General features: G+C 36.8%; 1 protein-coding gene across 6 annotated transcripts in view; it reads right to left on the reverse strand.

Annotated features, from left to right (window-relative positions):
* STXBP5 (syntaxin binding protein 5) overlaps positions 1 to 24,269 on the reverse strand; it is a 107,804-nt gene that overhangs the window by 35,538 nt on the left and 47,997 nt on the right. For all 6 annotated transcript variants that reach the window (XM_033054194.2, XM_033054192.2, XM_033054190.2 and 3 more), the window contains exons 8-17: positions 18,090 to 18,213; positions 16,964 to 17,042; positions 9,402 to 9,556; positions 8,323 to 8,395; positions 6,074 to 6,221; positions 5,775 to 5,842; positions 4,722 to 4,762; positions 3,632 to 3,852; positions 1,936 to 2,108; positions 62 to 187 (exon numbers count right to left, since the gene is read on the reverse strand). In XM_033054194.2, coding sequence (XP_032910085.1) covers positions 62 to 187; positions 1,936 to 2,108; positions 3,632 to 3,852; positions 4,722 to 4,762; positions 5,775 to 5,842; positions 6,074 to 6,221; positions 8,323 to 8,395; positions 9,402 to 9,556; positions 16,964 to 17,042; positions 18,090 to 18,213 — 1,208 coding nt within the window. The remainder of the gene's footprint in view (positions 1 to 61; positions 188 to 1,935; positions 2,109 to 3,631; positions 3,853 to 4,721; positions 4,763 to 5,774; positions 5,843 to 6,073; positions 6,222 to 8,322; positions 8,396 to 9,401; positions 9,557 to 16,963; positions 17,043 to 18,089; positions 18,214 to 24,269) is intronic.

Raw genomic sequence — 24,269 nt, forward strand, 5'->3', positions numbered from 1 at the left:
GGAGACTCAATTTTAATGGATATTTTTAAACCACTTTGAAGGAAGTGTAGAACATACTTACAGGCCATACGCTGAGTTGATGGCTAAGCTGGTTATCTGTTGAGGAGGTTCTCCACTCACCCACACCAGCTGGATAACGAGCTCGATTTGGTAGCCTGGAGACTGCTTGAGAGGAGAATTTTTAACTCTGCAAAGTAAACAAAACATGATGTCTCCATTGTCTCCATTTTTTCCTTATGGGATCAGAGTTCATTAAGTTCTACACCATGCCGGACTTTAAAATGTTGGAAAATTGTAAAAACAAAAAAAGCAAATAAAAGCAACCAGAAGAAAAAGCCACACTGAAACTGGGAATTCACCTAATTGAAAATTAATTGAACAATGATCACAAATGTTTTACTTTTTTCAACCTCAGAACAAGGCATAATAATGCTATTGTGCTGTATTTCCTTGAACAGATAGTCAGTCAGTGTCTAAAAAAGAAGGTGCTACCTATTTGTTTCAGTTTCCAAAAGAACTCTGATTTAGAGAATGGAAGGGAGTGAGATGCGTATGTGGAATAAGCATAATGAAAAGGGAAACAGAAGCATAATGTATTGAGATAAATGCAAATAAAAAGTTGATGATACAGCAAAACCAAAATGAAAACAAGTAAGTTATTGTAATGGTAGACCAATTGTATGCAATGAACCTGGGACTGGGGGAATTGAAACTCCTGTAAAGATTTTGTTTTCCTGATGACAAATAAATTTACGCAGAGAGGATTAGGTCTTGCATTTTTTTTTACATAAACAAAGTTATGTAGAACAAGCTTCTGTTTCCTGAATTCCACTTATTTAACCCATTTATTCTCACTAACAGATATTTTGGTTTGACAATATTTTACGTAAGTTTAGAATTTCTCAATTTTTCTACTTAGATGAGTTTCCTTCAGAAGTACACCTCTCCAACTCAGTACAATCAAGACAATTTCAAAATTCTTACCCAAATAAAGCCATCCTATCAGAATTAGTTGTTTTCTGGATGGAGGCACTCAAAGAATTAAAATCCAAGTTGGGATCTTAAACTTGAGAAAACAAAGTATATACTTAACTCTGTTTCTCTAGATACATATTACAGATTTCTTACATTCTGTTAGAAAAGGTGATGGCTCAGAAATGACATAATGCACTCTTGTAGGACAGTAAAAACAGAAGGACTTTTAAAACTCTAATTTCTCGAAATGGGTAAAAGCTCACACAAAGAGGCTTGCAGAAAAAACCTCCCAATTTAAAAAGATCAAAAAACTTGTCAAAGACGTACAGCGAGATCACTATTAAGCATCATACAAAGTGAAGATCCATGACAAAGGGACATTTAACTCTGTTTCCAAAATGCAAAGTTGTTCCCTTGGAGGCTTTTCAAAAAGAAATATATTTATAAGCCTAAAGAGTTAGCACTCAGCTAGCTATCTGTAAGAATTTTCACTTCAGATTTGCTTCTAAAAAACTTCAGGCTCTCCAAAACTAACTGATGAAACATTCAGACATACTTGGTAAAAAGTTAAGGAGAGCCATAAAACATGAATTTTCCTACTAATTTCAAGGGCAATAAGATATCAAAGTGACTGAAATGCTGCTATTAAAAACTGTTTGCTCTAAGGCATGATCATCTACAGCTATTCTAACATCTATGCCAAATTTTGCTAAAATCAGGTAAATAAAAGAGAAAAAGATTTTTTTAAAAATCAGCTTAAGAAGTTTAAAAAACTAAGATTGCAATATTTCTTTCTTAGAGCAGAGCTCAAATTTCAGTTCCTTGGAAAACTTTGCTGTACAAAATAAAGCATTTTCAGCAGCAAAGACATATGTGTAAAGATAACAAAGTACATATACTCTAATCACATTTTCTTGCAATGTTTCAGACTCATTGAATATACTCACAGAATATACTTACTTTAAACATGGGACATTATCACGAAGTCCATCAGATGAACTGCTACTAGTAGATGGATGAGACTGGGGAACAATGGATTGAGGATTGGAACCTGGAGTTGGTACAGGTGGCACCTGCTCACCATCTGGAGTTTCAACATCATTTATTTCATATAGGAGACGTACTTCCAGCATCTGTTAAAGCAAAAAATTATCAGTGAAGTCTGCCTTTTAAAATACTGAAGGTGATCTAAATGAAGTGCAAGTGAAGATAGAACTTTTCCATCTTTTTAAAGATAACAGTTTAATAAACAATGTAACTTAGAGGCATCTAGTTTTCAGAAATACAGTCATGCTATTACAGACTGAACATCTGAAGATTGCTAGAACTCCAATGTCTGACGTATTTCCCAGTTTTAAAAAGTTTGCTTCGTAATATCAAAAGAAATCAAAAACTGGACCCATTTAATTATCATTCTGCTGACACATATTCTCAGTTAGAAAGATAACTTGGTTTATGTACTTCAGGAATGGTAAAACAGAGCTAAAGCCACACAGACAGCTAAACTTTTACTGATGCAATACTGTACACATGGTAACTTAGTTCAATGTTTGATGCTGTCTTGAACTGTATCATACATTTTAAAGAACTGAAAGTTCATCATGCCTTTAGATTTCCTTTTCCAGGATCTGTAACAATATCAGAATTAACTGCAGTGCAGTGTAAAGGAAATTTTCCCCTGTTTTATTGTCATCTGCAAAATAGAACCCAACTCACAGACTGCAGAACTATAGAATATAGAACTATACAGTATTTCTCAAAATGTTGAAGAGTACTGAAGACTAGCTTGATCTGGGCTGATTCATAAAAACTATTAGATAAAACTATTCCCTAAGAAGGGAATGTACTTGTACATAAAAAACACAAAAGAAAAAGTCCTACATCTCAGTTCCCTAAACCTAGACTTATCATAAGCAAGCAGAATAGGGAGGGGATGGTGTGTGTGTTGGAGGAAGAAGGTGAGAGAAAAAAACAAGTACATTACAATCGACACTTTACTTAGAACAGGTAACACTTTATAATTACATGTTAGCTTTTAGTTCATACTTTCAAATACACGAATTCACACGTGTGTGCTAATGATTTAACAAGAAACTCTTGTAATAGAATCACTGCATCTTATAGAGCATAAAACAGCAACAGCAAAGTTCTTAACAGATTTCAGGGCATGTTTGGCATATTTTTACTCTTTTAGCTCTCCATACTGCAAAAGTTTTGACAGGACAGATGGTAATTATGAGGACTCAAGGGATCAACTCCCTCGAACTTTGAAATTCTTCAACTCCACAGTTCATTCACTTCTGTTACCATTTTACCTTTGATACAGCCAAGTTTTGATCCACTATTTGTTTTGACAGACCAAACAATGGTTTTTTGTCTGCAAAACCTCCAAAAGTCACTGAAAGCAGTATCTCAGTGTGCAATATCTACTTTTGTTTAATTACTTTGGTTTTTAATTTTTACTTTTGTTGAATTTCATAATTAATTACTTTCTCTCCAAAAACATCTCTTCATTTTGAGTCAATTATTTTTGTCCAATTCACTAATATAACATGCACTAATAATATAATTAGAGGAAAAATAAAAAAAGAAATTGCTAGAACAGTCTTATTATAGCTAAACCCTGCAAAATTAAAAAATGGTCATAACTCTTTACCGGAATGACTTCTGTAGTCACTTCCTGCTTGCTGAACCTGTAAATAATGACATGTGCAGAAACTCCAGCTATGCACAGCATTCTGCTTTCTGGGCACCATGAAATGATCTGAATAGCGTATGGATCTTCATCTACTATATCTGTGTTTGGCCTGTCATCTTTATTCCGTGATTTTTCAAATACTTTGGCTGTTTTTAGCTTATAGAGTACTTGCAGCGTTACTAGGAACAAAGCAAAAGAGAAGAATTAGTTTTGATCGAACATATAGCTAATATATTGATATAGCTAATTCTTGATGTGTATCCTTCTCAAATGAAATTTTAATTCTGTGTTAAATTTTCCATCAACTGTCTTCATGCTGATTTCAAACTTCACAGGCATATTGTCTAATCAACAGCCCAAACTACTGCTATAAATACTAATCATGACATTAGGCAAGCCTAAACTTTCTCCTCTTCCATATTTCAGTGGTTTTATCTGAATCACATTTCCCTCACTAATCTTTAAGACTGTCCTATTAGAAAGACTCCAAAGTTTTTACATCAATAAAGAGAATACTTGCAATTTCTCCCTTAATAGGTTTATTTATCTGTTTTAGAAAGAAACTAAGTATCTCTAACAGAATCTCCTTTTGACAGATCTATGCTGACTAGAATTTTTAAGCACACAATCAACCAGGTTTGGCTTACCCTTTCCTCTCTCCCAGGTTCCACTCCCACTCCAAACTGAAATTAAATATCTATAACACTCCAAATAGTCCTCCTCCCAGCTTTTAAACATATACATCGCATCTGTTCCCTCCCACAACCACACATGCCTTAGCCTTTTGGAATCTCACCAGTTTTCCACAAGTTTTCAAAGACAACTGATGACAATTCCAAGATTGTTTTAAACAGGTTTTAAGTACCAAGAGCAAGGTTAGTTCCAGCTAGAGCAATCAAAACATCTAACTTTGTGCAACCAGTTCTACTTTGAATTCTTGCCGCATTTTTCACTGTGAGCTGTGTAGAATATCAGATGCAACTGATGCTTTAACTGAAGATGAAAAATCCAAAACTGCACAGGAAAAATCTCTACTGAAAACACTTACTTGCTGATGCATCCCAAAACTTGATTGATCCATCAGCATGCCTATGAAATATAAAAAAATAATGACATGATGAAATGATTAATTGGAGTGCTCAACCTCTATAAGAAAGTACACAATTAACATCTTTATTAGTCTTTCTAGTGACACTATTTTCACAATTTATTAAAAGTCGATATTTTACCAACATGTTCTCCAATTACTTTAGACAGAAGAGACTAGAAAAACATTTGAAGGTTAACTTCCTGATGATCCCACTGTATCATATTAATTTACACTTTTACATACTGAGGCATACCTTACTCTGTTTCTTAAAAGATGCCCTATATTAGGAGCAACACTTGTAAAGAAGATGTCTAAATATACAGTACCCCACTGTTAATGAGTCACCTAACTTGTTCATTTAGCCTTGAGTTTGAGAACCAGATGACGATATTTTTTTCAGGACTGTCTCAAAGTGTCTGCAATGTATAGCACAAGGTGACAGTAACTCTTATTAGGGCTAATGGGCTGTTCTAAAAACACTTTAGCAGTGCTCTCACTTTCAGTGATACACTGCACAGTTATAAATTAAATTTCACTTATGTTCCCTACAGTAGTATTAGAAAGATTAGTCTCAAAATGATCAGATTTAAATATTTACTTGTATTCTCTGAGATAAAAAATTGGCTTCCCTTTGAGAACTGAACTCACTAATTACATAATGGATCTGCCATGCTTTAAAACTACTCAGGTATTTTACAAAAATCAAAGAATAAAAGATGATTTTGATCCAAGATACTTTGACAGTAAGCACATGTAATCACAATACCACATAATAACAATAAGAATACCTGTGAAACACCTGCTATCATTTTATTTCTACCTCTCCTTCCACATTCTGTTTTACTTTCTCAGTAATACATTAAGATTATGCCAAGGACATGTCTGGTGATCATAATTTCATGAATCACTCAAACCACTCATACAAAACAATGTTCTAAAGGAGAAACAAAAAAAAAACCACTTCTACTTAATGAGCTAAGAAAGTTATTAATAGACTATGGTATCACTTACCCTGTAATAATTATCTCTGAATAGCTCTGAGTGATCACACCCCAGTTGCCGCCACTGATAGGCCATTCCTGGAAGATTAACAAATACACTGAGGAAGAAAACATCATACAGTGCAAAGTTAAGGCAAATTACTGCAGATCCTCCCCAGACATTAGCCACATATATTCTCACATGCTATGAGCCACCGTCAAAGCAGGCTGAGCATGGGGAAGCTTGGGTCTTAGTATGGCCACTCTTGTTATTTAGAGTTTCTGATTCTCAGTATTTTACAATACAAATGTGTGTAGTAGATGTTGTACCTTCTTACTGTAACCTTGGCGTTTCTGTCGAGCACCAACTGAATAGAGTGCAGGTATGAGATCCACAGGACAATCAGCAAAATATTCACAACAGGTAACTGGAGATTCATGTATAGTCAAAGGATAGGGATTCTCAAATATAGGATACCTTTAAAGGAAGAAACAGGATAACTGTTAATCTAGGGAAAACTTTTTTAAGTGCAGAACACAAGTAAAATACTAAGGACTAAGCTGGCATTCTTTTCACACAGAGAAAAAAAAATGCATGTCAATTAGACTATGAACAAATACCCTATGCAACTTCACTGCTCATCTAGTACGTGATAAAGATAGTGTAGTACTCTAGATGGAATCTCAAGTTTGTACAGTTTTTAGAGTTTTTCCAGAACACTACTATTCCCTGTACTTTGATATTTTCAGAAGTATACTAATTCAGTGGCCTGTGGAAAAAAAATTAAGCTGCCAAGTTTCAGCTGTAGTCGCATAGAGCTATGAATTTATTTCTAACTCTTCAGTCTATTCTTCTAGGAATAAAGACAGGAACACTCACATCTCATTTTGCAAGAGCACAGGTATTAAAACAGTAAATTTTCCAGCATTTTGCATGGACAAATTTTGCTTAATCTACTTGAAACTCCAAGATCACTTTCTGAAAACCACAGATAGCAACACTCAGTTATCAGCTAGAAGAACATACACACATGCTTTCCACCACTACCTCCTTCTGAAAAGTGACAAATGTTTATAGAAGAGAAAGGTCAATAATACTAACAGAGGTAAATGTATCTGTGTTCAAAGAACACTTATCTCCAGAGAAATGAATGCTATATGTTGTTTTCCCTTTTTTATCTCCCCTTTTTTGAGAGCTGTAAGGACACAGCTTCTCAATCCATCTAAAGGAAAAGTTAGCAACATAAGATGAAAGCATTCTGCACATCAGCTTTATACAGGGCTATATGGAAAGCTACATAAATATTTTAACAATTACATGCAGAAGAGGTTTAACAAAATATGACAAATCCTTGTGAGAGCACAATGTAAAAGGAAGCCTGTAGATTTTTCTTGGTATTAATTTTATTTCTTTTTCAGGTGTCAAACAACTAATAGCTTGCAAGTCAGTCATAACTAAGACCATTGTAAAAACAAACTGCTCAAGATCTTTTAGTATGAAATAGAATAAGCTTTAACATAACTTCAAATTTCAGGCACTTCAAACTAAATATGAATGTTGACACTTAATGCTATTGGTATATCATAAATAAGTTCTGGATACAGCATATGGCCATGTAACATTCGGAAAACCTAACTGAAATTGCTCAACAGCTGCAGAGATATTAGGACAAAACTTCATCTTCTTCTAAATTTCATGGTCTTCATTATGTAAGATGTCACCACTGACTTTGAGGACTAATATTTATAGGTTTTTGTTTACCCTAGAAGGATGTTCTTCATAAGGATTTTTCTTCATTGACCATTGGAGATTTTTAATCGGGAACAGTAGCAAGGTTTTACCTAGTTCCTCTGCTCCTGTTCCCTTAATGTTACTACCATTACAAATTTTAATACCCTTCACAAAAAAATTTGTAGTGCCTAGAAATTTTAATCACCACTAATAACAGTCTATGGACTATTCTATGGACAAAGTGATAAAAGACATAAGGTTTTAGGCAGGTATTATATTATTCGTGAATACTGCAAACTCCCTTTAAGCAAAATTTCTTACCACAGATGTAAGCCAGGGAGTAGCTGATATAATTCAAATTTTACAAATACGATATTATTGTACAAGTACGGAGTTACTTTAAGCCATAAAGGTAGCAATTTATTTGGCAATAAAATCAGCAAATATTTAAGTGATGACAACAGCCAAAATTACTTGGGTTATCTGATCAGTTCTTCTCCCTGCTGCCTTCCTCAAAACTGCAAGCTCCCTGAACTTCAAATTCCCCTCACAACACTAAGGAATCAACTTCAAAATAAACTGTGATACTTAAAAAGCAGAAGGGATCTATAAATAATTTTGGTGAGTCAATCAAGCTTGGAAAAAGTCACATGATATTCTACTCACCTACTATACAATAACTTGAAAAAAGCTGATATAACAACATTGTCAGTTCATTTGAATAAATTTTATATTTAATATTCAAAATTTTATATACTGAAGTATTAGGTTAGACTAAAAAGCTATAAGGAAGAACATAGGCTGATCTCTGCATCCAAGGAATAAAAAGACTACAGAAGATTCTTACCCATTTTGTGCAAGGTCAATCAGTACTAAGTCCTTTTCTAGGAGAACAACTACAGCATATGGTTCCTGAAAGTCTGAAAACAACAACAAAAAGTTACCTATTAGAAATGGAGCCCATGCATGTCCAGCCTCAACAATGGAATCATTATTTGCACTCTGGCAGCTGAGATTAGAAAGCCACTTAGATTACTATAGTTTTTGAAGATATTTTATACACACAGACTCCTGAATACTCCAAGTAAAATTCGGAAAAATCATGCTCTTTTATTCAATATTCTCAACAGCTCAAATAACAGAAAAAGGAACATGCAGAATAACTTGTATAAGCAGGTTATATGAGACAAAGAGGCAATTTCTGAGTAGCATCCTCCCACCCCTAAACTGCTTTTCCTCATATGCAGTGGGGTTTAAGTTTTAATTGCTTACAAAATGTCTCAAAAGACAGCTGACTTGACAGTAAAATAAGAAACTTGAAAAATTTTCCAAAGTTTAAATTGTCCTCTTTCAGAAAGATCTCAAATTTCAGGCTAAGCAGTTTTATATACTCTGATGGAAACTGACAGCTAAATACCAGCAATATACTACTATTAATCTGAGATAACTACCTAAACTGTGATAAGAAATCCCTTGCTGCAGAAGAGATTACAGGTTAGTGATAAAAGCCATATAAGTATTGGAATGAATAAAGCCACTGAAGTTTAAAATAATACAAAAATGCTCCTCACGGTTTAGCACTGACTGACTTATGTGCCCAAATATTCACAGATGAACACATCTGCTCTAGTAACTACAGCTTAGAGTTGTAATGCTTTTTGTCTGCACATGCTTTTGGGATTAAAAAGAAAAAACATGCTATGAGTAATTGGCTTTTTTCTGGACGCAAAATTAGCTTTATAATAGGCTATTCTATTATGATGTTTTGGCAAGTAAACCACACTTCAGACAATAGGGATAACAGATGTTGCTGCTGCAATCTGATCCCCAGAGATAAAATGAAGACAATAGTAAAGAATATTCTGATGGGATAAAACTCCAGTGATAAGAAGTCAAGGTACAGAGAAAAATCTTTACAGAGCCTACCATTAGGATATGGAGTTTCGCACAGGGTTAGAAAGTCAACAATAGAATAATCCATTTCTAGCACAGCAGTACTTTTCCCATGCATGACTGTTAAACAGGGTCGTCTTCCTACAGTGTCATATGACAAGCCTCCTGAGAGAATGATGAAAGGTTCCCTGGAATAGAGCAGAAGTATTTAGGATTAAGTCAGGATAACATGCTAAAAGAGACTGGGGAGGTTTTGCAGCCTTATGATAAAGTTCAACGAACTTTCATTAAGCAGAGATGGAGTAAAAGTAAAGCAAACCAGCTCTCATGAAATATACAGCTTGGGTATGTACTTCAAATCTTATTTAAACTCTTAAAGTCAGACATTTCCTCCAAGTATTTTGTTGATTTAACCAATCTTTACAATGTGTTGGCAAGATGAGATATTTCTTTAAAAAATTGTACTACTTTAGAGTTGTTTCTTTTCTACTGAACTGCAGATTCAGATTTACCAACAGTCCCATTTTTCCATAACATAAACCACCCCAGTAAAATCAGGAAGAAACAGTCCCATTTACTTGCTGTACAGTAATATGACTCTCTTGGAGGTGCAACCAACTGCTTGATAAGTTTTAAAGACATAACATCTTTTAAACTACATCACATATTTACTCTAGATGCTTTATCCATTTTCCCACCTACCACCACGAACAAAATTCAAGAAACTACTTTGTCATACATTATTCTTACTGCAAAATCAAATAGCTGAGTAGAGCAAAGCAGAGATGCTTCTTCTAGACTTGAGAAGAGAGTAGAGGTTTCCCCTGAAACTTTTTTAAAAAGCCTCTGCAGAAGCATACTTTAAAATACATCCATATATTTCCAATATGCACATTATGTACAGTTTACTATTTCATTTATTGAAAAACAAGATTAAGTAAACATGGCCATTTTACCAGGTATTTTCTTATTTCCTGATCGTCAAGTCACTCATTTTAATACCGCTTATGTTTGAAATAGGACATAATCCTTTTTAAAGAGCAGACTGACTGTTCATAAATATGCAGCTCAAAAAATAAATGTTACTCATTACTGACTATTGCCTGAAATTTCACATTATAATAGGCACTTTGCATATCTATCATTTGCCTCTGATCTACTTTTACGCTCACTTTCACTAGAAATCTTACCCTTCATTTGCACCTTCCTTGGAAGTAACTAGTATATCAGTACCTGGAGAAAATTTCTACAGAAAAAAACCCTATCCTGATATATTGTAAAAAGAGAGGAAACCTTTTTTTAAGAATCCTTTCCTATAATACCATCTTTTCCATACTATCTAAATGGCTTTTCCTAGGTTGGCATTTGAAACACAAAGTGAGACTAGATACATCTGAATTCTTCAGAACAGTATATTAAGCGTTTGGTTTTTGCACATGCTGCAGTTGATGAGTTTAAGGCTTGGCTGAAATGTACTTTGTGTTTGCAGCACTGAAGGTAAAGCAGGTTGGGATAAGCTTCCAGCTTCTACAATTATTTCACAATCTGCTTGACCTTCCAGAAAGACCTATGACTGAAGATTTGACAGGATCAAAGAGTACTGCTGGCCGAGGAAGATACCTCAAAAGGAACAGCCATAAATCAGATCATGGGTCCATCAAGTTCAATATCCTACCTCCAACAGTAGCCCAGAGTGTATTTCTAGGAAAGGATTAAGTTTTCTGAGTCCTTATTTAATCTCAGCTCTTCGTATTGAAACTTTACACAATCTTTTATGATAAGGACCATGAAGAAATTTCAAGAAAGTTACACACTTGAATTTAGTCTGGTATTTTAAAGTATGCCAGCAAAGAGCAAAATACTGGTGAGATCTTGTTTGCGTTGGAATGATTTACTGCAGTATTTTTTTGTCCACAGAAATCATTAGGTTTTTTTAAACAATAATGCTGCCAGGACAATTTGTAGTAATTATCAGATTTGCAGATTCACTGAGATCAACTGACAGTAATAAAGCAACAAATTTCAGTTTTTAATTTTTATACATCACAGTGACAATTGTATGTCAGCTTCTCCTGGTTTTATTTCTCAAAGTAATCAAACTGCTTTGGGCAGGCTTGCCAGAGACTGTATCCTTTAGATGCAAGGAATGGAAGAGCTAAGAATAGAGCACACTGATCTGTCAGACAGATGTTCCACAAATGAATTAAAGATTAAACCTGACTTGAGTCTGCCAGAAAGACTACTAAAAGTTTGAGTATGAATTTCTCATATTCTCACGAAACCATGAATTTACCATGAACACAGACTGTGCATTCTCTAATTAAAGTGTTACCCTTCAGCTGTGATACATATTAAAATGTTAGTGTACAACAATTAGAAATACATAATCTAAAATAAAAATGTAGGATATTTATATAATAGATGAGACTGATTCAACTTCGGGAATTTCATTTTACCTACCTGAAACAGTGGAAGGCATCTTAAAAACGCCGGGGTTCAGACCTTAGAGAATTACTTTACAGCATTTTTAGCAGCTGATCGTACAGAGATTCTTTGAAACAGTTCAGCTTCAGCAGGTTTGTAAGTAATACCCTTACATGAATTTCCTCATCAGTGAAATATGTAAAATCACTTGGAGAATATTTTGAGAACTTGACTATAAAAGGGGGCAACGGGTCATTGAAAAAAAATCAGAAAGCATAGGATTAGGTTTTGTGTAACATATGAAAACATAATATAATTGAAAGCTGAGCGGCTCACAATCCAGGAGGACGTTTCTGTTCAATTTTAGAAGTAAACTATCAAATATGAGCCAGCTTCTGACAATCCAGGTGTGTGAGAGAATGGTATATAGACAAATCAGGTCACTGATACCATCTGGTTTACTTTTCAAATCATGAGTACAGTAGTTTCACGAATACAAGCCGCACGGATTATAAGCCGCACCCCCGGTGCCTCGACAATGTTGCTGTCTTTGTCAATAGATAAGCCGCACCCCGAATATTAGCCGCACTTTCGTTCGTCGCGAGAATCCGTGCGCAGCTTTCACAAATTGGCCAATTAGTAACAGGATCGCGGCATAGCGGGCTTTACTGGCTCGGGGCGGGGCCAGGCAGGCTCGGCCCGCTCATGGTTGCCGACGGGGCCGGGTGGCCCAGCTCAGCGCGACGGCTCGGCGGGGCTGGCCGGGTGGTGCTGCCGCCGCCGCCGGGCTCGCTGGCCCCCCTCTCCCGTCAGCACCGCCCCGCTGCCGCGTTCGCTCGCCCGGCTGGCAGGGCTGCCGCCGCCGGGCTCGCCGTCCGCCCCGCTGCCGCTTTCGCTCGCCCCGCGCCGCGCCTCGCGAGCGCCGCGCCCGCCCCGCGCCGCGCCCGCCCCGCGGCGCTTTCGCGGCTCGCGGTTCGCGGCTCGCGGTTCGCGGCTCGCGGCTCGCGGCTCGCGGCTCGCGGCGGCGCTTTCGCGAGCGGCGGCGCTTTCGCGGCTCGCGGTTCGCGGCTCGCGGCGGCGCTTTCGCGGCTCGCGGTTCGCGGCTCGCGGTTCGCGGCTCGCGGTTCGCGGTTTGCGGCTCGCGGCTCGCGGTTCGCGGCGAGCGGCGGCGCTTTCGCGAGCGGCGGCGCTTTCGCGGCTCGCGGTTCGCGGCTCGCGGCGGCGCTTTCGCGGCTCGCGGTTCGCGGCTCGCGGTTCGCGGCTCGCGGTTCGCGGCTCGCGGTTCGCGGCTCGCGGTTCGCGGCGGCGCTTTCGCGAGCGGCGGCGCTTTCGCGGCTCGCGGTTCGCGGCGGCGCGTTCGCGGCTCGCGGTTCGCGGTTCGCGGCTCGCGGCTCGCGGCTCGCGGCTCGCGGCTCGCGGCTCGCGGCGGCGCTTTCGCTCGCCGGGCGGCGCTTTCGCGAGCGCCGCTTTCGCTCGCCCCGCCGGCAGGGCTGCCGCCGCCGCCACCACGCTCGCCGGCCGCCCCCTCCCGTCTGCACCGCCGCCGCGTTTCCTCGCCCTGGCCGGCACTGCAGGCCCCCGCACCGCCGGGCTCCCCCACGCTGCTGGCCCCGATTCTGCTGGGCTTCCCCCGCTGCCAGGCAGCCCCACCCGCCGGCCTTCCTGCTTCTGCCATGCTCCCCTGCACTGCTAGCCCCAGTTCTCCCGGGCTCCCCCGCCCTGCTGGCTCAGGCTCTGCCGCCCGCCCCCGACACTGCTGGCCCCGCCTCTGCCAGGCTTTCCCACCTCTGCCGGGGCCGGCCGGGCTCCAGCTTGGCTTGGGGCTGCCGCGGGCTCTCACTTCCGTGTTGGCAGCTTTTAGAATTTTGTTAATAGATTAGCCGCCCCGGAATATTAGCCGCACTTCCGGGTTTCCACCAAAATTTTGGTCAAATTGGTGCGGCTTGTATTCGTGAAATTACTGTAATACATCTGTGGAGAAGTTAATTCCTAGTATGAAGATGGAAAAGACTTTAAGAGTTAGTTTACCTTAATACTTGAAGTCCTGAAGTAGTAGTAAAGATAAAACTACAAATTTATTTTGGGAAGTGTGGTTTTAAGCCAATAAGATCACACAAGAAAACAGCACTATTCAAACAAAATGAACAGATTAACAACTCTTACTGGGAGACATCATTACTAATGTAACCTCTGGCTCCCAATTACACACAACCATCCTGCTAAGAGGCACTGCTCAGTCAGTCAATGACAGCAGCATCAGCTACCAAGACAAAACCCTTCTCAATTATGCTTTACATGGACACTTTGGAGCTCTAATTTCTATTAGACACAGGCAATTTTACCATAATGCTAATACCACCCAGAGTAAATACTACAGCGTACTGAACCTGCATGCATGGAATGTGGCATTAGGAAGCAGTGAATCTGGAGGGGAAGGGAGTGGCATGAGGAAGCTTGAGAGTCTCTCTAGATTCCCTTTAAACAGAAAAAGTACACATAAAAAGCAATATGGGAATCCTTTCAGAAAGCTCAAAAGGTAAGCTACCTTTGAAATCCAGTGCTTCACAAAAGGATGGAGTATTTTAGATGAAAAGTGGCTGCAGTACAGTGACATTATGCTCTGAGATTGTAAAATTATTCCACTTCGCACAAGCAATATACAAAGAATGTACCTTTTTCACCCCTTCTTAATCAATATTAACCTTTCTCCTTGAAACAAAGCTACAGACACTCTTTTGTTGTAAGGTAAATTACTTGGGCTTTGTACACTTCACTTTTTGCGCTATTTGCAGTAGACTTAAAAATCAAACCAACGGAGACTTAAAAATCAAACCAACAAAACAAAAAACAACAGAAAACCCCACAAAGTCAGCAAATAAACAGGTATCTCATAAAACCCAGGAAAAGTCTCATGTCCTCCTTTTGCCCTGACCCCTGTTTTACAATATGGAAAATAAAATGCAGAAAAAAAAAAAAATCCAAAGTGAGAAGGAATGAATAAGAGTTGCAACAGTAAAAAGAATAGTGCCTGTAGCCCTTAATGTAGGTTGCCGTCAGTTATAGTCCTTCCTTTTGTGTGGTTCTGAAGCCCTTTTCTCCAAAGATGGTTTATTAGAATTAGAAGCAGTAAAAAACCCCAGTGAAGATCATATCAATGAAATGTTTTCCTCTGGAGGAGATACTGAAACAGACCTAGATCTTTGAGAACTCTAGACAGTAATGGGAGAAGCAAAAAAGTGCTGATAGAAAGTTGTTCAAAATAGAGCATGGAAATAGGGAACATTTTTTCATCATAAAGATTTGAAATACAACTTAAATAAGTATTAAATAGCATATCTTAAATGTAAACTTTTGTGCTTAGTTCTGGTTTGCTTTTTTTTTTTTGAAAAACAGCTATAGTGAGCTGCTGTAGAAAAAAGTGTATTTAATACATTTCTTAAATTGCTTCAGTACCCTGAAAAATTTTGTCCTGTCCAGAAATGATTCTCCTATGTGTTACAGAAATTTAACCATGAATAAGAAATAACAGCACTTTGGAAAAAACTTAAAATTTTATCTAGGACTTTAAATACTTAAACAATTCCAAATGGTAAATAGAAAAATCTATCAAAAACTTAGGTATTGAAAGGTAGTTCTGTCTTGCCTTAAAATTCTTGTAAGATTACAAGTGAAACTGAAAACTGAAGTGCAAACTGAAGTAGTAGTAAATTAATAGAGATTTCCAGGCCACTGTAGTGCAGACTGGTGGGATTTTGTTTGTTGCAGGTTTCCTTTTTCCCCTGTTTGAATTAAAGTTCATGAAGAGTTATCAGCAATTGTAGATTTAACAATACACTGAAGAGAGAAAACATTAGAGAGAAGAGTAAACAGAAATGTGTCAAAAACATTCTGTTTGGATAAACACCAGAAAGTGAGAGGTGCAATAGAGAAAAAAAAAAAGCCAAACACTAGGAAAAAGTAGCCTCCTTAAATACCCAAGAATTCTTAGAAATTATACTAGAATAAACTCCTCTTTAAAATATGTGAAAAGTCAAGTAGTTTTCACATTGCAATACTATGTCACAGAACAAGCCGCAAACTAATCTTCCCCTTCAGAATGACTACTCACAAAAGAAGGCTTTTGATTGCAGAAATTGTAACTTGCTGAAGCTGAGATCTTTTTATTATCTCTCTTTAGATCAGCTTTTGATATGTCAGCTGAGAAAGGATTATGCAGACAGATGTAGACTTTTGCAAGTAAAATACGTCTTTCCCGCTGATGACAGATTTTTATAAAACTGGGAGCTAGCCAGAGTTTTAAGTTTCTATTTACCTCACTTTTAGCAAAAAATGAAAACACCTAAAGCCAGTAATATTATGAACATATCAACATGTACCGTACTGTATCATTTAAGTAACCATCTTCTACAGATGTGAATACCTGAAAAGCAAATAAAAATGTATGCTCACACCCCAAATACAAAGGAAAACAAACAAAAAAAAATAGCTTTTGCAAAGAGCTGAAGAGATTTCCATAGATATTTTATCTTTATATTGCACTTCTTACTCGAACACTTAAGAACCATAAATAAAAGGAATTCCACACAGTTCATGAAATCCATCCGTCCTATCTGCAGTCTTGGTAACAAAACATGCTACTCTATAGATACTCCATCTGAGCCTCTTGTTGCAATTACTGCTTTGTTACATTCTCAATATGTATAATTAGGCATATTTCACTGCATAAATTACTGCACTCTACTAGAAAAGCTTCTGATAATAACATTTTAGGGGGGAGGAACATGTATTCAAAATTTAGAATATTCAAGTCAGGATACTATTTGTTAAAATTCAATTTTTTATGTCTATGTTTTGGTGTCTTCTGTGCTTATCAGCCTTTCTTTAGAACTCTCAAAAAATTGAGCAAAAACACGTACAAGTTTTAGTAGCATGGAAGAAGAGTGAAGATAATGCACTATCAGGATTGTTGGTTTGTATACAGTAATTAATTCATACAAGTTTTTGTAGTTTAGTCGACAATATCTGATTTATCAAAGCTAAAACAAAGCTGTGTAGAATCAGAATATGAGAATCAGAATCAGAATATGTGCCCCAACAACTGCAAAACAAAGTCCATTCCCAGCATGTTGCACTGTTACTTATGTTAATTTTACATGCAAAACAAGTCTTACCCAGCTCTAGTTGTTTTATATTCCACCTTAAGGATAGGTTTGCAGGGTTCTGGCTTCTTTCCATCCTTCAGCTGCTTTCCTAAAGTAAATTATTTTCTTGTGTTAATCTTGCAGTTCCTTACCATTATGGCAAGTAATGAAATTCACTGTGCAGTTTGAGAAGTATAAAATTCAGGTAAACATATATTCAACAACTTTGATAGTTATAGAGTATGCCTTGGAATAATTAAAAACCTGTTAAAGCTCTCAACACACCAACCTAGAATGCTTAGGAAAAAAACTCTAAACCTGACCAGTGTAGAATATTTGTTTTCAAATCTATAATCCTCCCCTAAAGTGTTGTTTTAAGTAGCACTAGCAGATTTTAAATTTATGTTGTCTACCCTTCTGCAATTAAAATTGGTCAGCTTACAAGTACAGTGAGTTGTATCCTGCATATTATCCTTCAGGGCTAAGACTTCAATTGAGCATGAAAAGCCTGCTCTCTCTCAACTGTGCAATTATCATCACTGATACATCCACACTTAAAAATCTAAAGTAAGTAAGTTACTAGGACATGAAATGGAGATATGCACACCATGTAAGCCTGGCATTTGTGTAGAACTTACTTAAAGAGCAGAAGTATATTTCACAGAAGAACAACATGTAATGTTAATTTCCTAGATTAACACTAATGCAAGACCTCTCAGAAGACCTCTCATTTTACCTGAGGCTGTTCTTATTCTATTAAAAATCTTTCTGAAAATTTATGCGGTAATCTACACATTTATACATAAAACAGGCACTTGCTTTTATGCATTTTAAACAATATATGGAATCATAATATCAAGTAAAAAGCAAGCCCTACAAAATATGTATTAGTTAACTCTGAGATCAGTGCCATCATGTGAAAGGCAAGCTTATAGTCTAGAGATTCAGAGAAATCTGCACTGATTTGGATTCTTATTTCATGAAGATTTTTCTTTTTCAAGCAAAATCTGTGAGGAACTGGGAGGACTGAGAAAGATTTTTGCTGCAATGCAAGTGCACTTTTAATACTTGCTTTTTACAAAACAAATTTCTATTAAAAACAAGTTCCCAATTTTTAAGAGCCATCAAGCGCAGTGGGTATCCATTTTCATCTTACCGTGTGGAGTGATTGTCTGGAATGGTTTGGTAGGAGATTTTACATTCCATATGGTCAAGGTACCATCTGAGTGACTACAAATGAATTGTTTTCCTTCATGATGCCAAGCCACAGAGTGGATAGCCTATGCAATAAAAAGCAGAACAGCATAAGTCATGTATCTTATTAGCATTTAATTTTTAAATCTTCCTCAATGGCATTAAACAGAAAAAGTCAATTAGAGAATTTACTAATTAAATAATAGTTACCCTATTATGTCCAAATTTACCCACGGCAATTTTTCTGTACATAACTAGTACTTTCAGACACATTTTACCCATCAAAAATACTGCCTTCACTGAAGTGACCTGTTTAAGGGGGGTTAGAGGGGAACCCATCCTCCTCAACATAATATTGCAGTATTCTTCCACAAAGAGTAGCCTGAAGAGAAAAACTGCAAGCACTTATGAAAGCTTTGCTAACCAAAATTTTTCAGTATTGGAAAAAAATAGTGTCCAGACAAAAAACATGCGATGAGATTATTAAGTACTACATATAATTTTGAAATCTTTATGTGGATATGCACAAGAGGCAAGCATTGGCTCAAAATTTCCATAAGACAAGAATTGAAATATCAAGACTTTTTTGAAATTATGATGAAAGGAAAGTATTAGCCTGGATCCTCTAATATTGCAATGGCAGCCTCAAGGTGCAGGAAAGCACAGGAATCTACTTGTAAATCTTTTCATAAATACAAAATCATCTCTAGAGTCCTAAAATTAGGAATGGAATGATTACACCATGCCACATAAAATACATAGAAAACAGCTAAATAAATGAAATCTAGTTGCTGCTTTCAGGCAAGGGGAAAGTAAACAGTGATGCAAAGAATACAAATAAGGCAAAAATATTAACTAGCAAGAAAAGCTTCGTGCCATTTCTGCTTCCAGCAGCTCTGTTAGTACAGTATGAACCCATTAGGAGATGTTCAAGGGAATTTTAGCTATAGCATGAAAATATCAGTAAACAATGAAACCTTAAAGTATTTCTCTACTACCCAGAAGGTGCAAAAGGAACAGTTAACTGCAAGAAGTACGGAACTTTGGTATAACTAAAAAGGTAGATTTTATGGAAAAGACTTTATTCCGGGTAAACTAGAAAATCAGGTACTGAATAAGTGAAAAGTGATGGGCTATACCATACCCTCAGTGGGTACCTTCAGTAGTGATTCTGTCTGCAAGAAGGGCTTACATTCATGCCAGCTCTGCAGGGACCTTAGGATTTCCTCTGTGAGGAAACGTGGGTGTGTGAGCAGTTGAGAACTGTAACCAGCAGTGACAGCTTAAGCAGTAATTACTGGGTGAAGAGCACATCTCAAGACAGATCCAAGCGAGCTTTGCTCAAACTGATTACACACAGATCAGGTCTTCATATTTCATGAAGTTATATAGAGAGACAAGATAGTTTCCTACTGAATGAGAGAATCCAGAGCTTAAATGACAGAGGAGTCATGAGGCTATGCTACATGAGTCTAGAGTCTCCAATAAAATTTTCCCCAATATAAATTAAGATAACATCTGGATATATGTAAACTACAGATTAAGTTTAGCATTTCTTAGTGAAATCTAATATTGTTCTGTATGTATCGTGGAATCACTATAGCTTTTGTTAGACAGATTCTGTGTACCAATACCACATCTACACATGCAGCTCAGAAACCTACATGCCTCACATGATGTCTCCTAGTATCTTAGTGACATAGTCTTGATTATTCTGCCTGTCAAATAATATTTTATTCAGCAAAAAAAACTGGTATTGTAAAAGAAATTGTGCATAAATACTGATTTTTTAAAATTTACCAACGTTACACCAAATAAAGCAAGGGATCAACAAGTTTGAGAGTGCAGACTCAGTAAAAAGAAGGTTGCATTTATAAAAGCTCTTGTCACTGACAAAATAAACTTCTACAGTATGTTTAGCAATACAATATAATCAGTACAATATAAGCAGTACATTTTACATAATCTCCCATATGAAGTCTAACCCTGACAACTGTAAGCAGCTCATAGTGTAAATGGAACAGTTTAAACCACATTTATATAGAAATAGGTCTTAAGAACCAATAAGAAAGCAAGTTTCATTAAAGGAAGGAAAAATATATCTGAGAAATGATCACTTCTTCCTTTTCTTGAAAAACTGTACAGAGAAGGGAAATGCAAAAACCTGTTACTGTTGAAACAGCATTAATGCTTAAGAAGATAAAACCATCTGGGTACAAAGGAAGACTGTTCTCACTTTCTGCAAGGAAGATGGAGGGATAAAAAAATAAAACTCTAAAAGAGAACAATGAGCCTTTTGCCTTCATGGCTATTTACTGCCTACTTTTAGTCTCTTTAGTTTTAGAGTCACTTGTTATATTTAGTAATGCAGCTAAATATTTTCTAAAATATTTAACTGAAATATATGCTTTATGTTTTTTAAAATAATCCAACTTACAGCTATATGGTCTGAGTATGATAATCTTCTGTATACAGCAATATGCTTTGCTATCACACAATTCACAAATGCTTGTAAGCCTAAAAAAATTAAACCAACTCTGTAAGTAGCTCCAGCACTATCTCAAGGTACACAATAAGCTGGCCGAGTGACAAGGTAGTTATAATGAAAAAAGTAAAATAACCTTAAGTAGCACTAGTTAGCTGATGGCACTAGTTGTTGACTAGCAAGTGTCTCAATTACCAAAACAAAACTGTTATCTGAAAAACCATCTAAATACTCAAGAGTAAAAATGTTTTGATGTTTTTTCCAGGGTTAATATTAGTGCTGGAAGTTGGAGGAATGCATAAAATAGAAAAATTATGCAGAATCTATTGAGTTTGCCAAACTACACAAATCTTCTAAGACACTAAAGAGCCACTAGGAGTAATATACTTATATTCTAATATTTTACACAAAATTTACTGATGCAGAATAAAACTCTCAGTTTTAATCTTAATTCTCATCATTATTAGAACTTGCTGTTTAATTTTTGGTACCATAATGCAGCAGTATGCTTATATCAGTTGGTGCAGCTTTAACTGTGTCTCAAATCTTTTTTGGTCATAGCAGACCAGAAAGTAACTCCGTATAAGAAGATCATACCCAACTATCACAGAGGATTTTTACTATATTTCAGGCACAAGCCATTTGTATCCATAAGTGGAATTGTCTGCACAGGTAAACTTCACTGACCTCACTACCATTCTGAGTCCTTCCATTTACAAGCATGAACAAAATACAGGGAATCTTTACAGGAACTTACACAGAAACTAATAAAAAAGTAACAAAATTTGTCTAGATAAATCTTTATATTTAATTAATTACCACTGAAGGTTTCTTACTAGAAGTATTTCTACTATCCCTTTCACTTTAATTCAAATTTAAGGTACCCTTTCTGGACTCTAGGGATGTTTGTTTCAAAATTTCTGAGACAGTTATGTATTTTCTGGGGGAGTGGGGAACTGAATCTTACTTTTTTTGAATAACAACACAATTGACTGGGTTGTCCTACATATGCCTAAACTTTATGAGAAATTGTGGAAACTATCCCTGAGTTTTATGTGGAGACAGGTTGTACAAAATCAACTCACCATCTGTTCCAGAAAGATTACCACATGTGGAAAGTATTACTGCTATGCTGCCTGCAGAGAAGGTGAGTATACCTGATTTTAACACGGAAACATTTCTGCAGCAACTGCAGCAGTTAACTGAGGGAGACTTACATAGGACTCAGAAATAAACCAAAAAAGTCTGAGAAACAAAATTAAAAGCATTTAAATGCAAGACTCCTACAGAAATATCTTAAGTAGACCACTAGCTTTTCAAGAGATTACTGCATATTTTAAAACACTTCCTGAAATTTATTTTTACTTCTGTAATAGCTTGTAAATATCCCTAGAAATAACTATTAGTTCTTGGTACTTTTAAGAGGCACAAAAATGAATAATTTAAATGCAACCTTGCAATTTAAGAGGCAAGTTCATCAATAAAGACTCAAGCTTTTATGGTATTTTTCCACCAGGGGAATTTAACTGTTCCAATTCATTAAATACTGATACAAACAATCCCATTCTTTTGAATTCCTACAGGCTTATTTTAGCCCTACAGCTTATTACATGCCTATGACTTTGCAAAGTATGAGACCACTCTTCTCATCTGTCATGGTTTAACCCCAGCCAGCAGCCAGGCACTACAGCTGCTCACTCACCAGTAGGATGCAGGGGAGAATCAGAAACAAAGGTACAACTCACTGAGGTAAGAACAGCTTAATAATTGCAATAAAAATAACTACTCAGCACAACTAAAACAACAATGTCTTATCAAAGTTATTCATAGTGAATCTAAACACACAGCTCTGTGTCAGCTACTAGGAAGAAAATTAAACCTATTCCACCAAAATGCAGAACAGTGCATGAAGGATTTCAATGATGTAAACACAAAAGTTAATAATTTAAGTAGTTTACCCTGTTTTCAAGAGCATTTTTTAAATCCAGTTTTCTAACACTGAATTTAGACTATTGCAAATATGGAATGCTCCAGAGACATTGATGAGTTCTTTCATAATTCTTTGGATTTCTTAATGGTCCATTACTCTCTTGTGACATTAATTTTGAGCTTGAAATACACTGTGCATGACTGGCAAAGTCCATGATTAGTTGTTTTGCAAACCAGACTGGTTATTTACCATATCTTATCCAGATTTCACAGCCTTATTATGAAAGTCCTTTAATTTCCATGGATACAGGCAGCATTTTTGCTTAAACATGAATGGATGATGCTGACTCCCTTTCCACAGGTTCACCAAAAAATAAAACTTGGGAATCTCTATGCTAATTTTCTTGTCAACAACCTAAGGATGGGGAAAAATAGCTGCAAAATGAAGAAAACAAAAAAAAGAATGCAGCAACTGAGATTCAAATGACAATACATCCCAAAGATTGTTTCAATGAAATGAAATACATTGACACACTTCGGTTTCTGTCAAGTCACACACTGGGGTTGTTTCTCTTTCCCCTGTCCTCTTAATTCCACAAGCTACTTTGACATGTTTTTAATGCTCTAGAATAATCTCTTACACTCAACCATGTACAAGAACACTGACTCTAAAAATAGTAATCTATAACGCATTATAGTTAATGCTGTCAAAGCTTACTTGACATCAGAACAAACAAAATATAACTTGAAGAAGGGACTTGAATGTAAGACAAGCTTTAGTTTTTGGAAGTCACAGTTGATGGACTTGGGGAGCTTTTTAAGGAAAAAGCTAATACTTGAGAAATTTGTTCTATTTCTTATATAAGCATACAGGTTAGGAAATTACTGCAATATGAACTGTATTTCACATAATGAATGCACAGCTTCCTTTTCCTAAATCTTCAATGTCTGCACATAAAAGGCTTATGAATGGTGCAAAAGAAATTTAGTGTTATTTTTTCATTGAGCCTGCTCAAGCCAAAAGGGATGTCTTGAGTAAAAGGTTTCAAAGAATTTTCTAAACAAAAGTTCATTCTCAACTTCAGTTCCACTATGTATAGATATTTCCCCCCAAATTCACTGCAAAAGAATGTTCCATTTGTGCATTATTCTAATTCTGACTATTCAAAATATTACTATTAGAAGGAAAAATATACACCACTAAATTCAGGATTCAATTCATAACATAGAAAGATCAAGTATAAATTCTAACTACACTCCCTGAATTTTCCTATAAGTAGAATAATCTGGAGGGAAGAATATGCCAGCAATCAGCACTAACCCTAATCATGACCTAGAGTGTGGGAACCCAGGACATCCATCTGGCTGCCTTGGATGGTTTGAGACCCTGGCAGGGGGCTCAGAAGCCTTGGCATGGAGCCCAAGACCCCTGTGCCTTTGATTTCAACCCCTGGGAAAAATTACCATCTTTGCATGAAGAGTTACAAGTCACAAAAAATAAGTAGAGTATAACTTAGTTTATCACAAGGTAAAAAATTAGATTTTTAAGATTTTTTAGAATAGGGGTCTGGGGTCAAGATGGAGGAATTTGGGCATATTCTGTCCCTCTTTCTCCTTTTTCTTGGCATCCATCTTCTGGGTGATGTTGGCACTTTTAGATTGGTTTGGAGTAGAACTAGACTGTACAATATAGGTGACAGGTATTGGAAGATAACTGTAAATAATGTT

The sequence above is a fragment of the Catharus ustulatus genome, chromosome 3 (assembly GCF_009819885.2).
Source record: "Catharus ustulatus isolate bCatUst1 chromosome 3, bCatUst1.pri.v2, whole genome shotgun sequence".
Taxonomy (NCBI): Eukaryota; Metazoa; Chordata; class Aves; order Passeriformes; family Turdidae; genus Catharus; species Catharus ustulatus.